This window comes from Brachionichthys hirsutus, chromosome 7 (genome assembly GCF_040956055.1).
Source record: "Brachionichthys hirsutus isolate HB-005 chromosome 7, CSIRO-AGI_Bhir_v1, whole genome shotgun sequence".
NCBI lineage: Eukaryota > Metazoa > Chordata > Actinopteri > Lophiiformes > Brachionichthyidae > Brachionichthys > Brachionichthys hirsutus.
In genome coordinates this window covers 3,924,181-3,948,150 of record NC_090903.1, presented here as the reverse complement: position 1 = coordinate 3,948,150, position 23,970 = coordinate 3,924,181, and the positions used below count along the sequence as shown (strand labels likewise).

Here is a 23,970-nt window from a genome sequence, read left to right as displayed (position 1 = left end):
TTCAGGATCAATAAAGTATGTTATCCTTCTGTCAAACATTTTGCACAACGTTTTAATACTGACATCTCGCTGCCTCCACCAGAGCAAGTCAGAGATGCAGGTTGAGTTCTATGTGAGCGACATTCAAGAGGTAAGAGACAGACATGCACCGCGCTCACCGTTAGAACGCCTCATGGTCACACGTTGACGCCTCATGACCACGTGCCTCATGGAAACCGCTGCTGGCCTGTTGCTACCCTTTATTGCTCCTTTTATCACGTCTTCATTCTGACGCCTGTCTCATTTGACACAGTGTTTAAACTGAGTGATGCTCATCTTAATCTGCACAAAGTTTCATCACACAGTCATCCCGGTTTCTTTCCCTCTAAGTATTGGCTTAGTGTGACTTGTACATATTTAAAGTGACTGCAGATCTCTGACAAGACGAGGATGGAAGCCTTTTAACAAGGCGTTTCCTCCCTCAGGTTGTCAAAGACACGGTGAGCATCCAGATTGGAGACGTGAATGATAACGCACCGATCTTCCATGGTCAGCCTTATGCCGTCCATATCCCAGAGGTAAGATTTACAGAAAGGCTTTCGCTTTTTTCCCTCCTTCTAGAAGGCTAAGATCATTTTGTTTGTTTTTTGCTTGATATCATGTTATCATTATTACACAAAAAACTACTGTTTAAAGGATCGGGCAAATGAAGGCTAATCCTGGATTTAAAAAAATATAATTATTTTGAATTGGAAGAATGGGATTTTGTAAGAGTTTTCATCTATTATGCATTTACTACCTGAAGGATTCCAATTATATGTGGCAAAAGGTGTGGGAATGTGGCGAAGAGAACCTAGTAATCCAGATTAAGGGACATATTTGGGATTTTATATCATTTTTTTCACTGTTCATGGAACAGGAAATGCAACAGGAAAAAACTATTCAGAAGTATTTCCGATACCAAAGTGCTAAATATACCGTATTTTTTCGGACTATAAAGCGCACCTGATTATAAGGCGCTACATCAACGAACGGGTCTCTTCATACGCAAGCCGCGCCGGGTTAGAAGGTGCATTATTAAGCGAAACAAAACAGGCAGATAAGTCAAACTTTATTCAACTTATTCACAAGCTCAAACTCGCCCGGCGGCACCTCCCTGTCTTGGTGAATGTGTGTTTCGCCTTCTGTTATCCAACGCTCCCACGCAGCTCGCAGTTTAACGTTGAACGGTTGGAGTTCTTTGGTCAATCCACCCGGGATGATGACAAGCTCCGAGGTAGTTTGCTTCACTTGTGTTTTGACCGTATCGGTGAGATGGACGCGCACAGAGTTGCAGATTGCGGAAGATGACTTGGCGCAGGTCTTCTTCTTGCTTCCTCCACTTCCGTACCGTTGATCCATTAATGCTGGATTATCTCGCAGCTGCTCTATTCTCATGTTCTGCTGCGGGACTGACAGCGTCGAGCTGGAAATCCGCTTCGTAAGCATGTCTCTTAACAGATGACCTTTTGGGGTCCTTATGCACACACACCATAATAGCTTGTACTGGTACGTGTAACTCCGCGAGGCTCCTGACTACGGTAGCCGTAATGCTCCGACAATCCATCCAGCTGTGTGGCTTCATAGTTTACCAAGGTTGTACCAAAACATTTTGACCCATTTTTCAGCGCCGTGTACCACGTAAATTGGGTTTGAGGTCAGTAAGCACAGCCAGAATTAATACATAAGGCGGACTGGGTTAAAAGGCGCAAGGTCAATTTTTGAGAGAATTAAAGGATTTTAAGTGAGCCTTATGGTCCGAAAAATACGGTGCTGCATATTCGTGTGGTAGATGATCAACATTGTCTTGCTTGTAAGTATGTATGTAACTGGAGGGGGAAAGGAGCTCTTCAAAATAGAGATCAAACAAAATGAATTGAAAATATATAAAACAACATTCCAAGACTTCTTGAACCCTCCCAAAAGAGTACACTGATAACTTTCATCAAGAAGCCAGTAAAACCTGGAAGCCAAGTCAATGGCCATTGTACAAGTCAAATGTGTCATATATCAAAGTGATGCACTATAAATTAAGTACTGTGGAAGATCAAGACCCCCCAGTGGGCTCTATCATACACAGATAGAGGAACAGGGATTTGCTGTGGCGACCCCTCAGGGGACAAGCTGAAAGTGCAGTAGTAATAGTAGATAAATCACATCAGTGGGTAGAAAAAGATGAAGAACAGCAAGACTTATCAAGGCATCACAAGAAGAGCCCTTAAGCACCAGATCCAGGTGTACCACAGCCGGCAGGGTCTAAGGTACAACAGCTGCAACGATGACCTCGAGACGCTTCAGCACATGGTGGCAGCACTATCGTCATCAAAAGAATACAGCTTCGGTCAACTTTGGTCAAATACGTTTTACTTCTATCCTGTAAGATAGGAAGAGAAAGCACGAATACGATTCACCTTAAAGCCCGGACTCGTGTAACAGCAGTAAACTGCATCAAACAGCTCGAGGTGGCGTTCGCTCTCTGCTGTTCTCTGATTTGTTGCGCTGTGATCTCCCCAGGATTTGAGAAGGTGTCCTCTAACTCAGTCTCATTTATAGGGAGGACAATTTCTAACTGCAGCGGAGAACCTCAATCTCATCTCTCCTCTCTCCGTTCCTCTCTCGCTTCCCATGTCCTGTCCCTCAATGTGTTACCTCACTCCTCTTTGCCCTCTCCCTCATATAATCCTTGACAGAAGTAATTGCCAGAGTGGATGCAAAGGACTTCAAACAGGGGCTGAAATCCACACGTGCAAATGCACACGCACCCACGCATATTTTGTTTTGTTGATATTGAGCAGACGTCCTTTTCTGAGTCTTCACCAAATCTTCAAAGCCACATGCTTTTTCTTCCCCGCAATCCATAAAGTCAGGCAAATCAATTGGAGAACGAAGGACTGTTCAGACCACCCGCCAGAGGAGGATCACTCAGGACTGTGCAGCCACGGCTCCATTGTGCACGATTCCCTTAACCATCAACGTAGACTTTCCAAGCGGTGCAACAAAAGACTTCAAGTTTAGCCCATGGAAAGCTTTTCGGAAGCGCTATCTCTGACCCTCAGTCCCTCATATTGTTCATTCCCATTCATCATATTACTGCTTATAACAGTCCTGCCCTTTGATTGTGCTTACAATGGTTTTTATATATATATATATATGAGGCAATACGATTTAGTTGTCAGTCAGGTCCCTTAAAAAGCTGGACACAACAGTGAGTCTAATTCATCGACATTTCTTTGCATTAATATATTTTATGACTGGACCGTCCTCATGAAGCTGGCCACACGGAGAAAAGAAGTTGAGGGGTTGATAGAAGCGAAGGATGACAGAGTAGACAGAGAACTCAAATAATGAGATTGAGCTCAGGCGACGACGCAGAATACCAAGCAGACTGACAAAAGCCAGAAGACAAAAACTCCCAAAGTGCTTTAGGGTTGTTGAAACAGAACCGTTCGGGGGGGGAAGGCATTATTGAGGTGAGCCTGACACTTCAGCGAGCAGATAAACCAATGAGTGGCAAGGTGAGCCATGGCGGAGAGAGAGGGTGTGTGTGTGTGTGTGTAAATGTCGTTTAAATTTGTAGAGCCATAAAGAGGGTGAAGGGAAGCAGGTGGGCTGCTAGCATTCCTTCTGTCAGTGCTAATGAGCTGGCGAGATTTAAAGCATCACAGATTGACTACAAGGAGCATGTGACTAGAAATAATGTTTTGATTGAACAGCAGATGGGTCATAACCCAAATCCATTACCGGATGAGATGTCTGCGTCACAGACAGCGCCGGCTCGGGAGGTAGAGTGTCGGTTTATCGTCGGGCCTGTGGTTTAATGCCCGGCCCTTTTCAGTCTGCTGTCAAAAGATACCGAACACTTGTTTGCTCCCATTGACTGTTCCACTGTACAGATTAGAATACGGCTAAATAAGCATGGTGCACCCTGCAGCTCCATGCGCAGGACTCCATGCTCAGGGCTCCATGCTCAGGGCTCCATGCTCAGGGCTCCACAGCGCTCCACAGCGCTCCGTGCTCAGGGCTCCGTATAAAGAAAATGCCCCCCCCCCCCCCCCCCCTTGAAAACATGACACTGATGCATGCAGACAAGTGCGGCAATGCAGAACACACATGGATTGAATGTTTTGGTAGAGAAGAGGTATCCAAAATAAATCTGATCACTGTCTCTCAGGTGTGTCACATCGGTGAGCAAATCCCTCTGTCAGCCAATTCTCTTTGTCCCTCCCTAACCTGCCGAGCCTGGCTGGTGAAAGTCTGACATCGCAGGAGGAATGAGCTCAGCGGTCAGCCTGTAATTTGTCCTTAAAACAAGAATTGGTCATTTTATTTTAATAACTGCTAAAAAAACATGTTTCTTATTTTGCTGTGTATTTAAGGAAGAGAGTAAAGGTAGCATCATAGTTGAATAGTTGAATTGAATGACATCATTTCGTGCACAAACCTAATGCACAGGTAAATGCATTTGTGTTTCAGAGAGTGTGCTTGAGACCTAGTACGCCTGTGAGTGAGCTGTTGAGTGCTTGAAGTGGCTCTGGCAGCAACAGACAGGCGCCTGTTACTTGATGTGTCCTCTGTCGCTGTCCGGTAGAGCAGAGATGAATCCATTCTGCTGCTTGCATTCATTCGCCTGTGAAAGCTGAAATTCAAACCTTCTACGTTTGCTTTCTTCTCTGTAACAAAGAAAATTTGTTTACCAGGTTGTAAACAGTGTTTCATGGTCATCATCCATATACCTACATATATGGATTAGCAGCTACTGCATCCCGATTGAGATGAAAAACGGATGCAGTGTAATAGCGAGGCGGCTGATCCAATTGGCCTGAAAAGTTCATTTTGTTCAATCCCTCCACTAAAGATCATCCCAAACCTGCAGACTGCAGACAGCTTTTCTGCTGCTTTTCAGTCTTTGTTGTTTGGACATGTGTCCTTTATTTAAATTTAAGCCTTCACAGGAAAAAAAACAAGCAAGTATGTGAATGCTGGGACAGTGTTCTTACAATTAATGAGCAATTCAATTGCAACTATGATTTGTATAAGGGACACCATTCAGTGGGAATGATATTCAGCTGCTGTTATTTGGTCATTAATAGCTTACAGATTATAGATTTTGTCAGTACAAAGGGGGTTTGAAATAGTCCAACTGTGTTTGTGACAGTGGCCCGGTGGCGCAGTGGTAAGCGCTGTTGCCTCACAGCAAGGAGGTTGTGGTACGACGTGGCCTTTCTGTGAGGAGGTTGCATGTTCACCCCGTGTCTGCATGGGTTCTCGCCGGGTTCTCCGGCTTCCTCCCACCAACTGCGTGGATTGGTGACACTAAATTTCCCGTAGGTGTGTGTGTGTGTGTGGCTGATGTGTGTGTCTGTCTCTGTGTTCCCCTGCGATGAACTGGCGGCTTGTCCAGGGTGTACCCCGCCTCTCGCCCATTGACTGCTGAGATAGGCTCCAGCTTGGCCCGCGACCCGATAACACGGACAAAGCGGTTGGAGAATTAATGAATGAATGTATTTGTGACTGACAAAGACAAATTTAATCAAACATAAGGCTCAAACTCAATACACACATGTAAACACACACACACACACACATGCTGCCTCCTAGAAGTAGGATTTGGCCCATAATGGTTTCAGTATCATCTCTCCTCCTGTCCTGTATAGTGTAATTGAATCCAGTGCTTCCTGATCTGAGTGGGGGCTGCTTGACAGGCACAGGCCTCCGAGGGAATTCGGCCTGACACTAACACCCTGAGCCCCGCTGGGAGGATTTAGGGAAAAAAGGATGAAGTGAGAAGGGTAAATAGGAAGCAGTCAATATTTTACTCACCTCAGACCCCATTTCTGACAACCCTGCATATTGATATTTAGAATGCTAGAAATCGTCCATACCCCGCCGATGCCCTGCATTATGTCTATTATAGTAAATAATGCAATAAAGAATACAGAACAAGGTGCTTTTTTTTGTTCCATCCAGCTTTCTCTTGCTTTCTATCTGCTCATAGGATGATAGTGTATTAGAACATGGCATATGCTCATCCTCTCCAAAAAATAATGCTACTCCAAAACGCAGTCCTACAGACTTCAAAAGTTGAGGAGTGAGTTTTAATTGATATTTTAGCCTCAGTGTGTTCACATATTTCATGCGTGCATTTCACTGATGGGGATTGTTTGCTGTGTGCGTGGCCGCACACAGCAAACTGTAATTTGAAATCGGCAGACAGGCATTCACTCTCGCAACCCGAGTTCTCGAGTCAAGTCCAGTGCAGTCATTCACTTACACGAGCGACGACTTATCTGTAAGCCTTTCAGTGCAAACGGCTGCTTGAGTGAGTTGTCAGACAGGATGCCGCTCCTGTGCAACAATTCTTCCAGCACATCCTTTCCAGTCCGAGGGTTAACGCAACAAATATCACCCGGGCTTCACATATGCTGCCGCTCGTGAAGGTAAATCACCTCCTCTTCCTCCTATTTATGTTTCTGTCATTTACTTTATCCTGCCAAGCATGAAGAGCACCTTGATTTGCGTCCTATGCAGCAATGATTTGTCTCATCTTCATGAGTGACCAGTGAAAAGTGTATTTGCGAGAGAGAGAAAGAGAGAGAGGGGAAGGGGGAGTGAGGTTGACGCACACAAGAAAAAACTGCAAGATTGAAAGGCGAGAATTGTTGCACTCCCAAAAGCGATTAAAGTTTGATTCACCCACTCCTCACTTTTTGAATAAATCAACCTGTCGTTTCGTCTCCCTCCTTTCTTTCAAGTCTGTGGCTCCCAATACTCAGCGCCTACCCCCACCTTGCCTTTGGCACTCTCCCTTCCCTCGAACACTCCCTCGGCAGACATATGAATTCCGGCAAGGCCTTGTGAACATGGAAGACAGCTGTACATCTTTGTCAGTGCCTTCACATTTTACAGCTGCTTGTGTGTGTTGGATATTCTAGAAAAGGTTGAAGACTGTTTATCTGGGGCAAAAGCAATCACATCGGATTGATCAATGACTGATATCAAAGGATATCAAAGGGGGGTCAGCTTCGAGTGCTACGACAGGTGTTTGAGCGTGCAGAAGATTTTTTGTCTGACGCCGACTCCTCTTCATCTCTCTTTCTCTCTCGCTCTCTCTCTCCATTGTGGAAATTAACAAAGATCATGTTTTAATGATACCCTATTTATTAGAAACAAATAGCATGCAGTGTTTTTTATAACGTCCCATTTGTGATGTAAAACACAGGAACAATTAAATGGAATACGGTGAAATAATATTTTCCCCATCTAATTAATTACTGTTTTGCCACTATAACAATCTTTCACTTCACTTCCTTACCTTGCTCTGAATGGTAAGGAAATTCAAATTCACAAGAAGTAGAGGATCAATATTTGATAAATATATGTATGATCATCATTTTCTTACATGTTTTCCAACTTCAAGCAAATCAATTTATCAATATATAAAAATAAAATGTTAAATACGCATCAGGTGATGTGTGTTTGTGCAATGACGGAAGGTGTGGCCTAAAGCAATCAACGCCCTACATCAAGATTGAATAATCTTTAGACAGCTTCCTTATCTCAGACTAAAATGAGCAAAATAAAGATTTATCAGACTTTAAAAGTCAAACAAATTGTAAATTGTTATGGAAGGATGAAGCACTCTTGAAGTAGCTACGGACTGAGGTGTGATCACAGAACCATCAAAAAAAAGTGTTTTAATAACATGAAAGTAACTATTCTTATACCAGTATTTCTAGTAATGCTATATTCCACAAGCCCAACCTACCTGTTTGTCCAGAAGTCAAATGTGCTCAGTGCTCAGAGATGTGTCCCGGGTAAGGACGGCTGAAACACGACTGGACAAGAATCCTACTTTGAAGCATCAAGACAGGGACAAGAGTTCTCTGAAGACAGGTTTTTCATGATTGTGGACAGATGAAATGAGAGTGACTATTGATGGAGCAGCGGGATCCAGTCTGTGGCTGGATCACTAATGGACACCGAGGTCCACTTTGAGTCCAGGCGTCAGCAAGGTGGAGGTTGGGGAACTGTTATTATAGGCCCTTCTTTGGTTACTGGTTACTGCTGCAGAAAAATATTGGCCACCAAATATTTGTTTGAGATACCAGTGGTGTTTATTTGTAAATGTCCCACTTGTGTATTTGTTATTCCTGCTCTAATAATTGGAAGTAAACAAGTGAGATGGAATTATTTTAATCTTTTCATGTAGTCGCCTAAAGAATTTGCAGCTATTCCTGAAAAAGTTAGAACTCACTTTTCCTTTGTTTAATACTCAGGTTTGGGGTTTATTAGCATGTTGGATTAACTTTGAGCACTGCATTTTTTTCCACAACTAAAATTAATTCTCAGGAACACAACTTGCACAATAATTGTGGGTGCAGTATAGCGTCATTAGTCGGAGAAGAAGGTGAGCAAAATATATTTTGATTTGCAACAACAAATAGGAATCAAACATTTTCCTCGTGGGATTTAATCGCTTGTGCTATAAATGACTCTTTTGACTTGTCTCTCGAAAAGGGATAGCTGCCAGAATTTACATCCAGTGGTAATAGATCAGGGGCTGCAAAGCCTAGGTGCCTCGGGTAGTAATCAGTTTCCTCTGCTTTAGACATCAGGATCTATAAATGTCATCGGGGCACATCAAAGGTGATGTTTTGTTGCTGCCAGTAGTTGCAATCTTCCTCGCAGTGTTTGGCTGAGTTTCAGGAAGATGGTAAGGATTGTCTTCTTAAAGGCTCAGGATGTTTTTTGTCTTAGGGGGTGAATGCAATGAGCATGGGCTCATTGGTCCTGTCTAAAGCTGGACTTCCACAAATCTGTGTTGTCCGGTGTTTTGAATCATTTCCAATTCATACCAAATGGAAGCATAGAATTGGCCTATTGGCACTTTTGAAACAATCTGGCCTTGACTGTCTTTGACGTTCCTCCAGATTTTTTTGTTGTGAGCAAAAGAAGACGTTGAAGTTTGCTTGCTGCTGGAGGGCTCACTGAACACACAAGGCAGAGACATTCTACTGTGATCATCTGTGCCCTGAAGGACCTGAAAATATATAGATATCAGCATTTATGGACCAGAAGATGGCTGGGAAGCTGTGACCTCTATTGGTTATTGACTTATTGGTTCCTAGATAGAGAGAGAGAGAGAGAGAGAGACATAAGTAACCATCAGAGCGGGTTTACCGAGCCTTCCAGCCCAATCAGCCCAGGCGGACTCTAACAAGGAGCTCCTCCTCCTTCTCCAGAGTCACCTGAAGGCAACAATAAAGACCAGCAGATGGAGCAAAATCGGTAGACGGATGCTGAGGATGGAACTGCCAGGGAACAGGGCTAGAGGTCGACCCAGGAGAAGATACATGGACACAGTGAAGGAGGACATGAGAGTGGCTGGTGTTGGGGAGGACGATGCAAAGGACAGGGTGAAGTGGAGAAGGCTGGTTTGCTGTGGCGACCCCTCAGGGGACAAGCCGACAGTCCAGTAGTAGATGGAGCAAAACAGGACCGGCCTCAATCCAACTGTCACAAATGATATTCAGTAGTACTGTAATATAAACTACCGGGATTAACTCAGAGACAGACAATAGCGCTAACAGCGCTAACAACGGTGTGCAGTGTGCTGGAGGAGGGAGGAGGAGCGTTAGATGATTTCTATACACTTTATATTCCGTAATTGTACCTTACATGAATTTAGACATAGTAGTTCTGCCTTTGGAAGGCTTTGTGTTCCCGAAAGCATCCTTCTGGTTGCGGATTGTACATGTTGATGGACTCTGCTCGTACTGGCGTGTCCCATCACTTACGGACACCACGGTCATGTTGATGGATAATTTCATGCTTCATCTCCATCGTCATCATCATCTTCTCACTGCCATCCTCAGCACTCGCTTTCTTTGGACCCATCACTTATAAGGAATACTCACAGATACAACCAGAATCATGTCAATAATGGACACGCAACACTGGAGACGCGCAGGAGACGAGTACGGAACACCTGAACTGAATGAGTGAAGAGCGCTCAGAGCGCTCGGCCATCTAGCGCCACCATCTGGAAGTTACTCGTTTCTCAAATTTATGCTCGCATCTTAAAGCAAAACTATTGCTCGCAGGTTTGCTTGTATCTCGGAACGCTCGTATGTCGACGTATTATTGTACTACTTTGAAGACTTGCAAGCGAGCACTTTTTGGACCATCCTTTTCAATTAGACATTAACAACTTGATGGATGACCGTTATTAAATGTGGTTGGAAGGATGAGCATTTTGTCATTGAAGAAACCATCAAAATTGGGAGCTGCATTCTGGTGAGCTTTGAAATACAGTTTTCCTTGAATGACTTTCAAACTCATAACGATACAAATCTGATTCCAAGTTCTAGGGGTCGGATTTCATTTTCAAGGAGTCCTACAATGAGTGTCGCTTTTAGACACAAGGGGTTATAGTGAGCCGTCTGGGTTCAAGTGTGCTTTCTGCGTCACGTTAACATCAGATTTCTGGAACGTTTTTGCACTTAAACTACTGTAGTTTGTACACGTGTCTGTCTTTGTCTCCCTAAAGTCCTCCCAATTGTCCTATTACATCCTCGTCCCTCCACATTGTCTCATTCCGTCTTCATAGCTGTTGTTTCAGTTGCATCTCATCATCTGTACGCGACGGTGAAATCACATTCCTGTGTTACCTGCTCACTAATTACAGGTTCAGAGATAGTACTCGTACTTCAAGGCCACTAAAATAGTATAATACCACAGAGATACACGCAGATAATACTTAGTCACCCAAATGATGATTCCGATTACAGTTTAGAACGTTGGCCTTTGAGTTGTGAGATAAGTCATAAATAGATAGATAGAGCGTTATTAAACATACACAAATGTCAATCATGCATTTACGTTCTTTGGTCTGTTTTCTGTCCTCGCTGGCTCCATCCACCGTCACCAAAGTCCCTTGCCATCCTCAACCATCTTCCCCTTCCCCTTCTCCTTGCCTTCACCTTCTGCAGTACCCCCCCCCCCCCAACATATGTGCTTTGATGTATAATTCCACTCTTCCCTCCATGCACCTGACCTCCTTCCCCAAAGACATGATTTATAGAAAAGGTGAAAGGGAGGTAAATAAAAACAGAGGAAAACAAGCAAACTTGTTACTTGTGAATCTTTGGCCAATGAAGGGTTAAATTAATGGTAATGCAGCTATTTTGTAGCTGCTGATACAAATGTCAAAGGTGCAGGAATTGCTACAGACGAATTAATGAAGTGCTTTTATGAAATGTTGTTATTTGGGAAAAGGGGATCGGGACAGCTGAAGACACACTCGTGCCGACGGCTCCGGAGCTTCTGTCGTCTCATCAACGGCTCCGAGTCCAATCGACAATGTCACATTGTTAATAGCTGAGACAATGAGAGACATGAAAGAGGAAGGACGTGATTGAAATAACAGGCGGGCTTGTTTCAAATGTCATTTGTCCTGTAAGAATCAGTTGATCCGGGAGATTATTGCAAGCTTTTGCAGTCTGCATCTGTCGTTTCTTACAGATGGCCTTTATCAGCATACAACAAAATGCAACCAGAATAAACTAACCTATATACAGTATATCTGCCGTACTAAACTGGCAATGCAAGTGTTGGTCTTTTTTCACATCCTTTTGCTTTCCACATGCTGCGCTTGTCTCGTGTCCCTGTCCTCAGCCCTCTGCTGCAGAGCGACATGAAGTGTTTGCAAACAGACCCCAGCGCTGCTGTGGCTGCTCTGCAAGGGTCTCCAGTCGGAGTTTACGTTTGTTTATCTCAAATGCCCGTTCGCCCTATTGCGATCCTATGCGGAGTTGAAGTTACAACCCCCGACTCCTGCCGTAGTTTGCATGCTGCAAAGTTTTCAACCGTTCCTGCAGATTTGTTTGCACAAGGATCATCGTCAAAATGCCACCTCTTAGTAAACATGGCCATTTACAGCAGACAGGTGATTCCATTCCCCCCCCCTAAACATTGTTTACTTTGCATGTGAGACTCCCACAACAAAACAGAGGCAAAGGTCACGTGACCGATCGGAGCATTTATCAGAGTCGTTTCTGAAGTGCTGAAATCTGCAGTGGAAACTAATGAGATTTTCTTTCATTAGTTCTTGGCTCGCGTTTGACTTTGTGCGACAGAGTGAAACATTTTATTCTCTTCTCTGCAATTCGGTGCAGTACAGAGAGCGAATGTGCAGAAGCATGGCACGGCTTTATGGTTTGTGTATTTTCAAAGTATATGGTGTAGTATAAACTCAGGTAATTCTATTGATCAGCGCTGATGGTAGGATTATACTTGAATGCTGCTAAATAATACTTCTTTAGAAGGATATTTGAATATTTTTGGCATATTGATGAATTTAATTTTTGTATTATTCTAAGTGCTTCTACCCGACCGGTCTAACTCCATATCGCATCTCCTGCTCCTCAATTTTCTCATTCACACACTGAAAATAAAACGGCTGCATACTAAAGCAAAGTATTATTTTTTCCATCAAACATCTCATTATCATATTAGTCTACAGCTGGTGAGCAGACTGGAGCTCCAAAGGCCCTGGTTGTTTGGTTCCTGCTAATGTTGTGAGATAGTTGGGGGCATTTTTGACAGCTATCATTATGTATTTCCATATCAGTCCTTTGTTTGTCATTTTTAGTCAACTTCATCCTGTTTTTTTTGCCAATCAGAGAAAATTAAGAGAAGTTTTAGTCAGAAATGTTGTCATATTTAATGACTAGATTATGTGGCGTGGTCTAGTCTCTAGTCTCATCATAACTAGGGATGAGAATTGATTAGACCTCCACAATTCCAATTCCATTTTCAATTCCGTTTAACGATTCATTTCATTATTGATTCTCTTATCGATCCTCAGTTGCTGCAGCCGCTGCTGCTGCTGCTGCAGGGTTGAGATTCTCTACGGAGCCGATCAAAAACGTGACATTTGTTCAAAGTTATTCTTTGCATGATGTGCGAGCAAATGCTTTTGCATATTGCTGGTGTTTCCTCCGTCCGATGTTATATCCACTTTGCAAGAATTTCAACTTGCCCTACAATTACTTTAGGTTGTATTGCTACAGATATTTTTTAAAGGCATGTTCTTAGAGACAAATACATTTTTTTATCACATAATTAAAATAGAAAAGCACTCAGATAGCGCAAACCTCCGCCAAGCAGCTCATTCCCCTACTAATTAGATTTAAACCATCCACATGGTGATCTGGATCATCATCAAAAAGGTTCTAAATTGTTCTTGGTATCTTTATTCACCAACCATGAAAAGTAAAAATTAATCAGAGTTGATGTGTGTTTTTAACAGATTTTTAAATCTGTAAATGGGGTTTTCATGTTAAAATATCATTTGTTTTCCCCAATTGTCATTCTGGATCCAATCCAGATTAAATTCAGTAGTGAGGTAGAGGGCCCCACATGACTGTGTAAAATTCCATAAACATCGGTCAATAATCAACCAAGATATTGAGGAACACATTTTGAAGCTCCATTGACTGCAATGTTACCGGAAATCCAGGATCTCTTCTGTATTTCCACCAAAACTTAATTATCTGTTCCCAAAATTTCATCAAGATCCGTCCAGAACATTTTGAGTTTGGATGGACGGACAAATGCCGGCGATCACATAACCCCCACCTCTGCAGAGGGAATGTTGATGAAAAAATCAAGGACTGATAGTTCATTTTTAAAGTAGCTGCTTATAGTTTTGCAGTTTGAAACAAATTTGTTTGGCCTCCATTCTGTTTTAGGTTCATTTGGAAAATATATATTTTATCAGCTATTTGCAAGTCAGTGCAGCATGCTTTTATCAATACAACACAAAGTGTCGCTTCTACTGACTACTGCAGTAGCGGTATCTAAATTTAGACACAAGAAGAATGAGCCTATTCCTCATGGAAAAAGGCCTCAAGTTGTGTAATAGTCCTGTGTTTGTCACCTTACCACCTTCTACGAATTCCACGAGAGAATTCCCAGCTGAATCCATCCTACCCTCGGCACGCTGCAGGCTCCCGGTGCCTGAAGAAGGAAAGCAGCTGTAGATCGTCACTGAGCCATAAAACGTTGGGACCCCCCACTGCTAAGGACATCAGTGCTCTTATGCTTGATTCCAGTCAGGGGGTTGAATAATCTTGTCTTGTAGTATTCAGCAAAATTTGCATTTCATTTTGACAGTGAGAAAAACACTTTTAATATTCAACTATTTTAAATTCTACTGCGGCTTATAATCAACTTGTTGATCTTCGCTTTCTTTACAATGGTCTTAAAAAATATGATACACCTTCAGAGCTCGACAAGAACCACATTGTTCCTGCGTATACTATTTTTGAATAACTACTGCCATTCTTATAGCACTGGAATAATGCATGGGAAATATGCAGCTGGAGTCATTGTGCGACAGAAAGGTAGTCTGGTTGCGTCTGCTAAGGCGAGTCTGCAATTGCTGGAAGACTGTGAATTATGCATTGGCTGGGGAAACATGTATATTTCTGTGTGTGTGTCTGCCCAGAGACACCTGAGACATTAAGACTCAAAGAAGTAGAGCCCCGTCTGTCCTTGTGATACCCCATGCTCCAGGCTATAGATAAAAGGAGCTGTTGATATAGAGTGTTGCTGTACCTATAAGACCAGACTGCAGGGTGGAGAGATTCAGGAGTACAGAGTTCACAATGAAGTGAAAGCACACAAAAGGCTTTCAAACACAGGGATATAAGAAAAGAGAGTGGAAAGGCAGGGAGAAGAAGAGACCAGAGTGTGTACTGAACAACGTCAGGTTATAAAGAGAGGCTTGTGTGATGTTGCAGCGATTTGGTGGTCCTGATGCTGGCGTAGACTTTCTCTGGGACACTAACCCCTAGACGCTCGGCACTGTTGCATAAAGAAGGCCGGCCGTTGACACGGTAAAGCCAAATTATGATAATTCACGTTTCTTTAGCTGTTCTGCAAAAGAGAGAAGAACATCAAACATGGAATTCCCCACAGAAGAAAACTGATCTATGGGAAAAGTAGAGTCCAAATGACTGTTTCTAATGATCTCACTGGGCCAGTACATCATATTTAAACCACACTCTGTCAGTCCTGATTGATCGATAAATCTAACACGCATTACTGACTGACTGAAGTTCAAGGTGAAACTAGTTCCAGACCATAAAGCCATGGCTACCTATCTTCCGATCTTTTTGGGAAAACGATTGGGAGATCTAACTTTCTGTGCCAGTGCCAGAAAAAAACTAGTGACAAAAGAGCAGCAGGTACTTTCGAGGTTAGCAGGGTGGACACTGTGTTCTGTACCAGACTGCCCAAAAGAAAGCTTTGCTGTCAGAAGTGGTACATATGTCTAAAATATAATTAGTGCAAATTCAATTTGATGTATACTGCTCCATTTCATCTCAGTGGCAAACATTGTACTTATTACTGCACTAAAGTTTTGTCTGACACATAGACAATAGTCCCTCCCTAACTAAATGCATTCCTAGCTGTGTTGGTTTTGAATATTAAAGTATGATAGTATGATTTTTTTGATGTGGTGAGAGAATTGAAATGCTTCCATACGAAGTCGGATATTAAAAGGCTGTTTCTCTGAGCTCATGAAGCATTCCAGAGTTGCATGGTTGTCACAGGGCATGAAAGAAATATATGACTAATGTGAATTTGTAGTCGTCACACTTTTACTCCAGGAAAGGATCTGGATGCTTTTCTTCCATGCATTTTGAGTATGTTTTGCCTAATAGTTCCTTCGACTGCAGTGACTTGTTGCATTTCAACTGAGATTTGAACCTCGCACAGCTTAAAGACATTGAATTCATTTTTCGGGCATTGACTGCTTTTGGTTTCTGTTGACTTTCTTGTGTGATGCTCAGTCGCTGTAATTTGTCTTGATCTAAATCTCTTCGTACTGCTTCACCTCCTCTCGCTCTCTCTCTCTCTCTCCCATCCATGTCAGTTCTGGACAATTGCCTGAATGATTATCCCCTCGCTCCCAGCAAATTCAAAACCTACCACTTTGCACTGAGGGGCGTCTGCAAGCATAATCTAGGTGCAATACAAAGCCTCTCCTGGTACTGCAGGAGATTATAGTAATGCACTGATATACTGTTATTGTTATAAAGACGTGTACCTTTACAGGTAGTCAATAAAAATAGTAAAATATGTAGCAGCTGTAGTACGTACCCTCAGCACCAGTTTCGATGCTGCTGATGAAGTGGATGGATTGTGCATCTTGATCGCTCTTGCCTCTTCCTCACGGCAAGTCTCCTATTAAGACACACAAACGCAAATACAAGCTACACACACACACATTGCTTCCTCTGGTCCCTGACTCCCTTATGTCTTTAAAAGAAAGTGTGGACTGATTAAAGTCAGAGTTTTATGGGGGGAAATGTGAAAAATATGACAAAATAAATAAATAAAGTACGAGTGCCTTGCCCCTCTCGGCACTAGCCGTTTATATGATAATCAGCTCTGCTCTAATTTGCATTTAATTCTATTTGGAAAAAAATGACTTTCTCAAAAGAGGAGAAGAGAAAAGGGAAAAGTTGTAAATATCTAAAATATGTATGAGAAGAAGATATTCTTTTAGAGGAAAAGGAAACAACTTTTGTTATCTACTGTCCTTTATATTTTGATATGTGTTGTGTGTTGTTTTAGAGCATGATGAGAACATGTACCGCCACTGCGTGTTGCTGAATTGCTTTCATTGGAAGTGTCAGATAGTTAGAACTAAATCTGTTTGGGGTTTTTCAACAGCTGATATGACCTTCTGTTTTTTTTCATTTTAATGATGATCAGCCTGGGCTTAAAATGAGAATCTGACACGCAAATTGCAATTGGATCACTGCAACGTGTGCAGCGAAGACTTTGAATAAGTTTAATAAAAAATACACATGTGTAGGAATTCTTTTCGTGCATTTTTTTTTTTTTTTTTGAATGTACGCTCAAGATTCCCGTCAGCGTCACCTTTGGCCGCTGAACTCTCATTGGTCCACTCTGGAGTTAGATTGGATTATTTGGATGTAAAATGTGAAGGTATTCCCACAGGGCCTTCCTGAGGTAAAACATTAATGAGAATGGGATGGAGGGATCGGAAAACGTAGCGTCGCTAGCCACAACTGTCACCAGAGACATGACAGTTTGTCACATTTTAACATTTGCATATGTGAGACAATTGTTTACACTCCCGGGTGTCAGTCCGGAGTGGGATAAAGTTAAATTCCTTTTAGTTCATTGATCCAGATGGATGACGTTTCCCAGAATGTTCAGAACTTGTGGATGCAGAATGCCGTACCAGATTGCCTTGACAGTAAAACAAAAAAGTCGCCTCTATTTGGAAGCAGTCAGCCCCGCCTTTTTTGCAATCACTATAAAAGCAAATTTGACTATAACTGAAATGTAGTTGTAATTTAAGTAAGTATACTATCTGTAATTCTGAGCAGTAAGACCATCCAAAATGTGATTGCCAGAAAAAAATGGCCACAGGAAAAACATCATCAAATGAATACGTGCTTTCCAAAAATGTGTACACACACATACACACACACACAGAGCCACTTTCCAAAGCGGTTCTTCTTGCCGTCTGCTGGTGTGGAATAATTTTGTTCAGCTGAGTGCTTCTCCAGAAAATCGCCATCACTCAGCCCGGCCACAGACGGGACAAAAAAGGGAAAGAGTGCGATAGCGAGCTGCAGCAGAATGAGGTTATAATGCGAGACATTTTTCACCATCACTTTTTGGACAGTATACAAATACTTGCTCCACATTATGTGTTGTATTATGTTCACATATATGTGCGTGTTCTTGACCTGTTTAAAAGACATTCAGTGGGAACAAGCGATCACGTCAAGACAGGGAAAGGCCAGCTGGTGTTCGAAAAGTGACGAGGAAAATGAATTGCTGCCGCACAAAGGAAGTGAATGCAAACAGTCAGTAGAGCAATTGATTTTCTGACAAAACCACTCATATTCCAATATAAGGAGCTGCAGTTTACAGGACAGATTAGTAAACACAGATTGCTCTTGCTCTCAGGCACCGCGATTTGCACGGACGGTTCTGTTTGTCTCTGTAAAGAGTGGGCGTAATGCTTTTAAGATCAGCTTTTCTCATTCTCCCTGTCTTGCTGTCATCGCCGCGGGTATCCGGAAACGAGAGGGAAGACGGAGCAAAGCAAAAGTGGAATTTGGAGAGCCGGGCGGCCTCTTATGGCCACCGCAGAGCCACTCAATTTACTTTAGCCAAACCTGCCTCGAACAAAGATGCGCCGACACAACAACTCAAGAACTCAGCTTGAGCTCAGCATCTTTCAGCTGGATTCACCAGCATTTCTGCACAGCTTTGCTCTTTTTCCCTCCACTATGCCTCTTCTCAAATTGCACTATATTATAAAGGTACAATAATTTATATTACTAATGCCCTAAAGGAATGTTATTTTCCACATTTCCACAATTAACTAGATGCCTCACAGTCTGACGCAGACAACTGGACTATCCCTGCCGGTTCAAAGAGATGGGCTTGATCAGCGGTCACCCTTTAGTTCCAGAGTAATCTCTCCCCTAATAAAACAGCATTCCAGGTAATGGCGTGAAACTACTAACATGCATACCCATTAGCACATCACTCAGCCAGCCCCTTTTCTCGAACCACTGAACAATCCGGCTGCAACGATGGCATCGGCTTCGCCGCTGGGAATGCCGAGATTAAAGATATTTATAGGGGCGGGGGCTTCATCCCTTCGTCTTTGCCGCTAACGCAGTGTCCGCCGTTGTCCGCTCGGCATGCAGAGGACTGCTGCCGAGTGCCACTGGGAAAGCGCAGGCTTCAAAGTAACCCCTGTCACAACTATTACCATGAGAGGAATTGAAATGATTGATATGATAGATGTCCTATTATGGTTGGTGCTTTTCATTGGTTTGTTGATGTTATTGCTTTTGCAACATGATTCAATCGTACCGCTTCACTTGAGCCTCAGGGTGCATTTTTACCAGGAGCGTGGACGCATCCTTTCTATAAGGTGTCTGTGCAAGCGGCGGCAATTAATCCACTGGCTGATTTTTTCTTTTTCACTCAATACGCACCACGTTGGACGGATTCAGCTGTTTTCAGCTGGAAAAGTTTCGCAGATCGGAGGCTCAGATATTTCTAAATTCACAAATCGCTTTGTCCCATTAAAACACTAACTGCAACATAACATAACATTGCATCGATCCTACATGTATTTGTACATGTTTTATATTCCTCAGCATGTTTGCACTTTTTTTGGGGGGGGGGAGACTAATGAATAGCAGGAGTGGCGTTTAGCTTCATTTTCAGTAGCGTATAAATCATTTTAGTAACATTTGCCCCATTTACCGTTGGAAGCCTTTCAAATGAAGGACACTTAGTCTTGTTTCAATACCGGTGAATTATTGATGAGCTAATTTCAAACGTGAAATATCACTTTGTGTGTCACCTCTATGATTAATTTAAGAGCTCCGGTGATTCGCCTGCTTCAGCATCTCTTGCAAAGCTGCAGACTGTGAAGTCATTACCAGCACCCTGACCTGACCTATTTGTACTTTAGCCTGTGTTATATATATAATCATCAACATTTTTCTTTCCAAACGGTCAAAAGCCACTAGGTACTAGCGCGTACTAAGTAGGGACACTTTGGCTTTAAGTTTAATAGAAAGCTGCACGGTATCATGAAATAAACCTTTCCGTGACTCATTCCTTGATGCTAAAATCTCTTAGATTTGGGCACCATTTGCTGCAAAGTAAGGAAGTGAAGCAACTTCTGACTCATGATAATAAGCAGACTGAGGCTCTATCTTTATATTTTTATAGCTTATTGTTTTACATTTATTTGTTCTTAGCAGTGAAGTTTTTTTTTTGTTTTGTTTTAAACTGACCAGCCCTTCTTAACTCCACCTTCATTATTCATCTTAGAAGGAACCTCTTTCTTGCATGCATCCAACTTATCAGTTAAAATGAAACATATAATAGTAGCTTAAACTGTAAGGATGGCTAACCTTTTTTTTTGGGGGGGGGGGGGGGGGCTTTGCTTTTGCAAGCCAGGGCAACTAGTAGGTCAAAGTAATGCCAATGGCAGCGTGGCACAGTCCCACATGTAGGAGAAAGTGACTGAAACTGAAAGAAACAGATGACAAAAGAAGAAATAAAAAAAAACCTTAATGAACGAGTGAACAGGGCTGCAGCAATCACATGCCTGGGTTGGAAGCGGGGGGGAGCAGACAACCGGGGGGGGTCACCGGGTACCTCACTGAAAGTGTAGGTGTAATCACGGCTCCATTGTAATGAACAGCTGGCATAAAGAGCCGTGAGAAGCAGGGGGTCGCAGCCCGAGCGTTGTCCCTGCAAATCATCGTGTCATTCTGGCAATAGAACAGTGGAACATTGTTCCAAAGAGTCATGGGTTTGAATTCACGGGGTCGAACCAAAAAAGAAAAAGAAAACGATGACTTAGAGTGGCAAGGACTGACTATTCTGTCGCCTTTACTGAGTAAATCTGCAGGAAAGCAGGACAGAGTGTCACTGGAGTTCACTCTTTTGGTCAATCTGTCCTTCCTGCTCAGTTTTTCTGAGGGATGGTGGACTGCATCGCCATAAAGTGTTCTGTTCAGAGATACAGGGCTCTGTTCAGACATACAGCGCTCTGTTCAGACATACAGCGCTCTGCTCAGACATACAGCGCTCTGCTCAAACATACAGCGCTCTGCTCAGACATACAGGGCTCTGCTCAGACATACAGCGCTCTGCTCAGACATACAGGGCTCTGCTCAGACATACAGGGCTCTGTTCAGACATACAGGGCTCTGCTCAGACATACAGCGCTCTGCTCAGACATACAGCGCTCTGCTCAGACATACAGGGCTCTGCTCAGACATACAGGGCTCTGCTCAGACATACAGCGCTCTGCTCAGACATACAGCGCTCTGCTCAGACATACAGCGCTCTGCTCAGACATACAGCGCTCTGCTCAGACATACAGCGCTCTGCTCAGACATACAGGGCTCTGCTCAGACATACAGCGCTCTGCTCAGACATACAGCGCTCTGCTCAGACATACAGCGCTCTGCTCAGACATACAGCGCTCTGCTCAGACATACAGGGCTCTGCTCAGACATACAGCGCTCTGCTCAGACATACAGCGCTCTGCTCAGACATACAGGGCTCTGCTCAGACATACAGGGCTCTGTTCAGACATACAGGGCTCTCCTCAGACATACAGGGCTCTGTTCAGACATACAGGGCTCTGTTCAGACAGGCTTTAGTCTGATATTACCACTCAGTGTTATTATAAATAGCCTAAAGAAGCCAATGAAGCCATCAAGTGCATACTTAACAGATTCACGTAATATGAACTAGATGTGATGGGAAGTGATTGATTTCACATCCAAGTATATCACACACACATACAGGCCGGAGCGTGCGCGCACACACATCTACACACACACACACACACACACAGAGAAAGGGCCTGTAACCATTGGAGAGAGGGCAGAGTGATGGGCAGCCATGTGTCGCCACTTTTGGGGGGGGTTTGATGCCCTGCTCGAGAGCAACTCGGCAGTGCTCAGGAGGGGATCCTTTACACTGTAAAAAAAATGGTTTAAAGAAATGCCGCAATTACAGCATGAATTGTGTAGATGGTGAAGAACCATCTACTGTTCCTCAGAGACAAGGGGAAGTGCAGAGAAGAGATCCTTTTTGCATTCTTACAGAGAAACAGTTACAGCACCTTTGCGAGATGTTCATATTTTCTTTCTGATAATGAGCATTCTTTTACCCCCCCCCCCCCAAAAAAAAGCCTAAAATGCAAAATAATCCTGTTTTTCATCACTATGGCTTAAATGGTGCTCTAACCCTAACCCGCTACTTACTTTTCCATTCCACACGTTGTTTTTTGGGGGGTGATTTGCATACATTTTTGGAGCAAATCGTGCACTAATTTGGGGCTTTTATGTTGAGCATAATTTGCCTTTCACACTGATTCTGAGTGAACCTGGCTCTTCCATCGCTAGAGTGATATAAACATGACTTTAGAATACGTTGTTGTTGGACAGACCTTCGTTGCTCGCTGCAGCGACTCCCTCGAGGACTCCCTGGAGGCGGCAGAGCTGACATTTCACCGCTTTGGATCCATTACACTTAAGCTCGAGCCCTCAGTGGATTTCAGACTCTGTCATCTCTCAAGGTCCATGAGAGAAGCTGGGCCATGCAGTCCTGAGGTCTGGCCGGCCTCGACTCTCCAGGGTCCCAAAAAGCTCCTTGTCATGTCGACCCTGGAATTTGGCCCATGGAAAGAAGCGCTCTACGGCGTACTATAGAGCAGAGACGCAGCAACATTTAGAAATCGTGCTTTTCTTCCTGAGCTTCTGTTAGTTTTGTCGGAACAGAGATGCAGCTATGTGATAGTTGGGTCCCTGATATGATCTCGCATGCCTTGCGGCAGATGTTTAGTGACGAATCATTACCCTATCCAGGAGGATTAAGCAATAGGAAATAAGAGAATGCATAAGCACAAAAATAAAACGTGCCAGACAAGCGTGCATGTTTCAGTGTCGAGATAGAACAATGAGTTCAGCGTAGAACCAACTTTGGCAGGAATTCCTGCTGCAGCATGGGGTACTCTTGATGTTTCTATACTAGTGTCCTGCATTCTTCCTCATTTTCAATAATGATCGAAGTAAAAGAGGATCATAAACAACAAAAAAATTAGATTTATAAGCCAACAAGCGATCAGGATAGTCAGCATTATCTGCCCTGTACATCTCTCTATCCCCCTGCATGCTCCACATGGTCTCGCTCTCCTCATCATCTCCCTCCACAGCGTTTAGCTCTCAGATGGAGGAGAGGGCGATTCCTACAGTGCACTTCAGATAGGACGCAGCAGGGAACTATCTTCATCCCGCTCAGACTGTCTCGCCACTTAGCAGTCTGTTTCCCATAAGGCCTGTAGCCCTCTTTTATTTAAAAGCTGCAAATTACTGTCACGCTATATATGCAGGAAGTCACTGCTAACCAATTGGTTTTTGCACATGAGGGAGTAGGCAGCGAGGATATGCAGCGGTACATGGTTAAACGGGACTTGCTTGCCGTCGTTTGCTGTGGGACTTGTTGGTGAAGAGGTCATTTATAGTTTTATATGATCACAAAAACAGGGATATATTCACAATGACTTTTAGCTGGCATCACGTCGCATCCAATCAATGTCCTGATGGCAAGGCTGTTGAGACCCAGTGGACGTGCAAAAGGCTAAGGAGACTAAATGTCTGGCGCTTTATTCAGAAGATGCAAGGATACACGCAGTGAGGGAGGACGTGAGAGCGGCTGGCGTTGGGGAGGGCGACGTAAAGGACAGGGTGACATGGAGAAGGTCGGTTTGCTGGGGCGACCCCTCACGGGACAAGCCGAAAGCAGAAGAAGACGATTACAAAAGGGGTTCTTCCCATGCTCTTGATCACAATCACAAGTAAACTATTTAATCAGGTTGCTCTATTTTTTTTTTTTTGTGATTGTATGGAAAGGCACTCTGCATAATGCAAACAGTTCGGATCTGAAACGCCTTCCAGAGAACGAGCGCGTGAACGTGATCGTCACTTGCTGTGCGACACACAACGCTGAGAACTAAATCATCTTTGTATCTCAGCATAGCTTTGAGCAATTGTCGAATTTGGGCGATCGCAAAACACGTGTTTGTTTGCTGCTTTGAGTGTGTGTGTGGTTATTTCCTGCACCTTATGGCGTTCGTTAGAACCAATGTTCCGCAGGCTGCCGTGTGGAGAGATTGAAACCAGCATGCTTTAGGGGAGGAACAGAATATGGCATATCACACACATCTCACACAAATAGATCTCATTAGCAACATATGCACACACACACACACACACACAGATATGTAACAATTGGAGAGAGGGCAAAAAATAATAATTAGCTAGAGTCACATCGACTTAATAT

At 43.4% G+C, this 23,970-nt stretch overlaps 1 protein-coding gene across 1 annotated transcript in view; it reads left to right on the top strand.

Moving 5' to 3' along the window:
- The window catches only part of cdh23 (cadherin-related 23), a 142,105-nt gene that overhangs the window by 26,913 nt on the left and 91,222 nt on the right, over positions 1-23,970 (top strand). The window contains exons 4-5 of the mRNA XM_068741568.1: positions 83-130; positions 465-557. Of these exons, the coding sequence (XP_068597669.1) occupies positions 83-130; positions 465-557 (141 nt within the window). The remainder of the gene's footprint in view (positions 1-82; positions 131-464; positions 558-23,970) is intronic.